Source organism: Gadus macrocephalus, chromosome 1, assembly GCF_031168955.1.
Source record: "Gadus macrocephalus chromosome 1, ASM3116895v1".
NCBI lineage: Eukaryota > Metazoa > Chordata > Actinopteri > Gadiformes > Gadidae > Gadus > Gadus macrocephalus.
In genome coordinates, this window is record NC_082382.1 from 4,436,538 (window position 1) to 4,442,537 (window position 6,000).

Here is a 6,000-nt window from a genome sequence, read left to right on the forward strand (position 1 = left end):
GGTAACCGGAAGATTGCTAGTTCGATCCCCGGCTCCTCCTAGCTGAGCGTCGAGGTGTCCCTGAGCAAGGTTCCTCACCCTGACTGCTCCTGACGAGCTGGCTGTCGCCCTGCGTGGTTGACTCCGCCGTCAGTGTGTGAATGCATCCTTGAATGAGTGCGTGAATGCGAGGCAACATCTTAAAGTGCTTTGAGTGGCCACTGGTTAGAAAACGCTCTATAAATGCAGTCCATTTACCATTTACCTGCCATGTGTTGTTCCCTCTACGTCCCACAATAGGCTGCTCTTCCAAACTCTGACCTACGACCCTAATGGTATGACCTGCTGTACGACTGAAGCGAGTGTTGAGGCTCAAAGGCCACAGCATGTGATGTACTGCCTGCTCTTAAAGGTCAACGTGACTCCCTGTGTTCAGCGCCTCATGCGCGTCCCCCCCCTTCCCTACAGGAACACGATGGAAGTCTCCGTCCCTCCCGTTAACACCAGTTATTTCTAGCACGCCATTTGATTTAAGGCTCTGCACACACACAACAAAGAGTATCAGGCTACACACCCTTGATTGGATTAACCTTCAGTTACTGCTGCAGATATGATCACGCAGGACACCCCCCCCCCATTAAGCACCCCCAGCTGCACTCTTAGCTGTTCCTAAAACAAACGCTGCCATGTTGTCCTCTCTCAGTTGTTATTTTTTCCATCTCTCCATGATGTGGCGATGATGTGTGTTTTTATTAATGGCTGAACCATGTGGTGACTGCGGGAGGTAACTGTTCACCCACCTTCTATCCGACACACACACACACACACACACACACACACACACACACACACTGTACGTGCCCAGGATGGAAGGCAAGCCTAGTTAATTGGTGAGTTTAGCTTGTTACTGTCTAAACCTGTGAAATATCAGTGTGTCCTCAGGGGCGAAGTGTGGCTCTCCATATTGACATGAGTACTAAGTACAGGAGCTCGACAGCCAATGGAACGATCCACTGCACAGCAACTCATCCATGGTCCAATTGATTTTACCTCTTTATAGTTTGTCCCATTAATACCAAGATACAAAACAAATATATAATTCAGGGTATATTCAAAAAGTCTAATATAATATATATTTTTAATGTATTGTATGTGTTGGTGACTGGTTTCCCTTGGCCCTGTATTTGTGCAGCCAATGTGCCGCATTCTACCGGCCAAACCTATAGAATGAATGCTGTAATCACTGAAAGACCCTTTCTTATCCTGGGTTCTCCTTTTGGTTGGGTGTGTGTGTGTGTGTGTGTGTGGGGGGGGGGGGCAGCCTTAATTTGGTTTCCTTAACCTCTATATCATAAAGACAAGTAGTGTTTCCCCCTGACCCTGCACTCCTGTTCCCCTGTGGTCACGTACTCAATGCCAGTATGTCCATGTCACTGTCACTCTATCTCACACGTTTTTATGTGTGTCTTGACATGTGATAAAAATGCATGTCTGTCTTTGTCATATCCCTTCTGAACCCCATTTAATCTGTTGCATTTAACGATCGTAACATTGAGGAATTATTTTTTTTCCAAAATATGTGTCAGAGCGGTAGATCAAGGACAGAATGTAAGAGAGAGAGGAGGAGGAGGGAGTGTCATTGGTGCACAACCATTCAACCAGAAAGCAGGGACTGCGTCCAAGTTTTCAAGTTACCCCCAGCGCCTCAACCGCCTTCCCCTGACATTCTTCCGGGCTCAAAGAAGAAGCCCCCCAGGACAGAAATGGCCCAGAACCGGCCCAGGCTGGTCCAGTCGTTGCCAGGAGCAACCACTCTCCCTAAGGTTCTGCCCGGCAGCATCGCTCTCTGTGTCCGGTCCTCACCTCGCTCACTAGTTTAGGGAAAGGGGGAAAGGAAAAACGGACAGACGGTGGATCATTAACCATCAGGATCACTCATACCCCCAGCCAATCAGAGCCCAGGACGGCACACATCTTTGCGTAGAGCAGGAGTTAGCTATCTCTTCTCTTCTCTTCTTCATTTGGATGCATCATATCCAGCCATTTTGTCCAAGGGAAGATCCAGGAACACTCATACTTTATTGATAGTTGAAGTACTTAAGTGAGATGTTGTCTGAAACATTAAATGGTCAGATCTTTTTTGTTGTGTCCTCTCATTGGTCCAGTCGAGAGCCATTGGTCCAAACTGATTACCACACACAACCTCAGACATATTTCGTTCAACACTTTACTTTGATATTTTTGTATTAAGTACAGCAGGTTCAGCATATGTTTAATTTTATCAAAATGGTATAATATGATATAATCATATAATATAATATGATATATGATATTGTATCGGACTCATACAAAAGGATCAAACTCTAGTCCTGTTTGTGTTCCTCCCTTGGGCCTCAATGAGCTCCCATTTAGCAGAAGGCTAGCCCCACTATCTCACATGTATCTCACATGTTGTCCCCTTCCTGTGGGAGGTACAGTATACCACTCACATGTCTCTTTGTGAGCACCTTATTGATTGCTGTAAGCAAGTGTAACCACTAACCCGTGAGTTTCCACTCTCTCCCGGACCTGCATTCCTGCACGCCGGGCACAATTATGGTAACCTGTGCCGCTGCGGAGACCTTCAGACCAGGGTTTGAATGGCCTTCTACTAGAAAGCATGTCGGAAACACGCACAAAACGGCATCAACAGGATCCAGCCAGGCCACTGAGGATCCAGCTTGTTCCTTTTGAAGCTGGCGAGCTGCTGTCTATCTGACTCTATATCCTAAATTCAATAAATGTACTGTGGACTCACTACAACGTAGACAATGAAAGGCCCTGTGGACAATCCAATCAGTCATAAATATACAAACGCTCAGATCAAGAGGAAGGCTTTTTAATATTTTTTTGATTTTGAGCGGCTGTCCCTTGTGTTATACTAAAAAATTGACCATTTATTTACATTGCTTTGAATATTTCCCTAACCAAATTGATTTGCAGGTCAAGACCCTAACCATTATTTTAGAGTAAGATGTGCAATGGGAGCTAAGAATTCTGAGACTAAAGTGTGAATATTGTATTTCATTGGTTACTATGTCAATTGAGGCCATAGGCAATGGTTTGAAGTGTTTCAAACAGGATGTTGGACTTGAATGGTGTGTTCAAAAACCATAATGTAATTTGCAAATATAACCGGTTCAGCCTTTCAGTAGATTTGCATTGTTGTATATGACTATCCTCAAGGTATATTCACGTGTATGTTAATATTACATAATGTTAACTCTAAACTTAGAGACCAAACTGAACTCAACATTAGTATAGGTTCATATTAATTACCATCCAACCGTTTTCTTTGCGAAATTATCGTGTGAAATGGCACGTGAAATCCCTAGAACTGACATCTTTGTATGTTGCATCCAAAGGGTGTGGTGAACCAGTCACAGAACTTCATTGTTGTAAAGCATTGTCTTCATAACACGGCCACTGACACCAAAGCTAAACCACTTTAATTCACAATAATATACAAATGTTATTGCTAGAAATAACCGGGAAGCAAAGCACCTGCCAACCATCCCTTTACTGGAGAAATTGAACCACTTTACTATGCTACAGTCTTTAACCAAGAATTGTGTAAAATGACAAATGTTGTACTTTCCAGTTAATTGAAATCAACACAGTAGTTAAATTTAGTCGTGTTATGTCCTCAACCGACCAAAAGGACACAAACAATTCAATGAGGATTGGAAAAAGTAATTTATTGCCGGATTGGGTTTTGTTGGTTGTTTAATCTCACACAATGATATTGGCATTATGTGAGTTATTTCACCTGCAGTTTGATAATCCAGTTGTAGCACCATAATCTGACCCCAAATGGACCGGTGTTCTGCTCTGCAAATGATTGCATTTTTGAGGGTCATCAACATAAAAACATCCATCCTATCATTATGTAAGTCTTTTAAGTCAACTGTCCACTTCCTCCCGACCTTATGCAGAATAAACACCACTAATACGTAACAAACATCAGCGCCTTACCCAAGTCGGAAAAAGGTTTGTGATCATTAACACCAATGTCCCTTTAGTTAGACAAGTAGCTGCCGTCTTAGCCTCAACAAACACCATGTTGGACTTTTAAACAGGTTATATTTTTCTTAACAACCCACAAAATGGGACACATTCTTCTCGCCAATGATTTCCTCATCACAAAAGAGGTTTCCATCTGCCGGTCGACACATTGCAGTACATACACAGTAATAACTAACCAGGCCAGATGGGAGGTGATATTCACTGAAAAGTCACCAGTATCCTGTACTGGATTGACAGACACCCAGCCATTCCTAGAGTTATCACCAGGGTTACCAAAACGACCACAATAATATCCAAACAGGCAGCTGGTTCCCCCTGGATATCATTAGGGTGTATGATCCCTAGGTAAAAATGCTGTCAAACTCTGTGACCTCCAACCCCAACAAACACACACACATACACACACACACACGCACACACACACACACACACACACACACACACACACACACACACACACACACACACACACACACACACACACACACACACACACACACACACACACACCCCATCCTTGTTATTCTAAGGTTAAAGATCATCAGCACTGAACAACCACTTACATAAGAGTTTACTCTTTAAACGTGTTGATGGATGAGCGACAACCCATGCACCTAGTTGCTACATGAAATAAAATCCATAGATAACTCGGAATGGGCTCTTACAATGAAAACCCATTTGGTCTGTTGATAACTAGAATCAGCGGAGACTGGCACCACCACAGGCATTCACCACCAAGTGCACTCTGCTGTACACCATCACGGGCATGTGCACACACACAAACATGCACACACGCACACAAACAGGGTACAATAAGTGTGTGTATGTGTGTGTCTTTGTAAGTGTGCTAGTGTGTGTGTGTGTGTGTGTGTGTGTGTGTGTGTGTGTGTGTGTGTGTGTGTGTGTGTGTGTGTGTGTGTGTGTGTGTGTGTGTGTGTGTGTGTGTGGTGTGTGTGGTGTGTTTGACGGTGTGTGTGTGTGTGTGGGGGGGGGGGGGGGGGGAGGATCCGCCTTAGTGACTTCCTGTCCTCACCGAATAGTTATCATAAACGCTCTTCTCGCATCGGACGGACTAATAATTGGAAAATTGTGACGGGTCGGGGCAAGTAGCAGCCTACCGCGGAGGGTTAACGATTAACACGGAAGCGGGACGTTACCGGAGCCTACTTAAAGCATGCGTACCGGCATCCTCTACGTCTGCAGCCAGAGCACGGTGCTAGGGGGAGAAGCGGAGCCTGCAGCCTGCAGCCTCAAGGAGACAATCGTCCTACCAGGTACACACCTCTGATACCTCTGCTGTATCTGTAGACCTTAACGCCTGCTGGACAGGTCTACTGCGTAAAGGCGCGCCGTTGACGTTGTTAGGCTATTACAATATGAGGAAGTAAGACCCGCTCGTCTTATAATACGGAATGAGGCGTATTATAAGAAAAGCGGGTCTTACTTCCTCGTCTATTGGAATCCAGAGCATCACTTATAGGAGGACAATAGACAAACAGTGGTGTAGGATACAGCGACATGATTGGATTCGCCACTGCTGGAGAAAATATTGCATTTGATGTCAAGGATTTTGGTAGGACTACTATTATATATTATAATTATGGGATGCATGGTGTGTTAATGGACTGGGTTCTCCTCGCGGTGTGCTGGAGGAACTTGCAGGAATAGAGAGGAGGGTTCTCCCATTCAGACCGGACCGGAGAGGACTAATTTACGTCTGTGCCATGTTGGGTTCCAGGGGATTTGTCCTGACTACTAAATAGTGTTTCGGGGGGGGGGGGGGGGGGGGGGGGGGGATGTCCACAGTTACGCTGTCCCCAACCTACAGGGTCCATAGCTCAGTGAACTAATATGTATCGTTGATTTTAGTGTCATGTCTTTTTCTTTTTACCATTTCCACCGACAGTAACTTTTATATTTGTGTGTGTGTGTGTGTGTGTGTGTGTGTGTGTGTGT

General features: G+C 44.8%; 1 protein-coding gene across 1 annotated transcript in view; it reads left to right on the forward strand.

Moving 5' to 3' along the window:
• Positions 1 to 5,218: 5,218 nt before the first annotated feature.
• slc41a1 (solute carrier family 41 member 1) overlaps positions 5,219 to 6,000 on the forward strand; it is a 12,575-nt gene continuing 11,793 nt past the window's right edge. The window contains exon 1 of the mRNA XM_060055124.1: positions 5,219 to 5,318. Coding sequence (XP_059911107.1) covers positions 5,219 to 5,318 — 100 coding nt within the window. The remainder of the gene's footprint in view (positions 5,319 to 6,000) is intronic.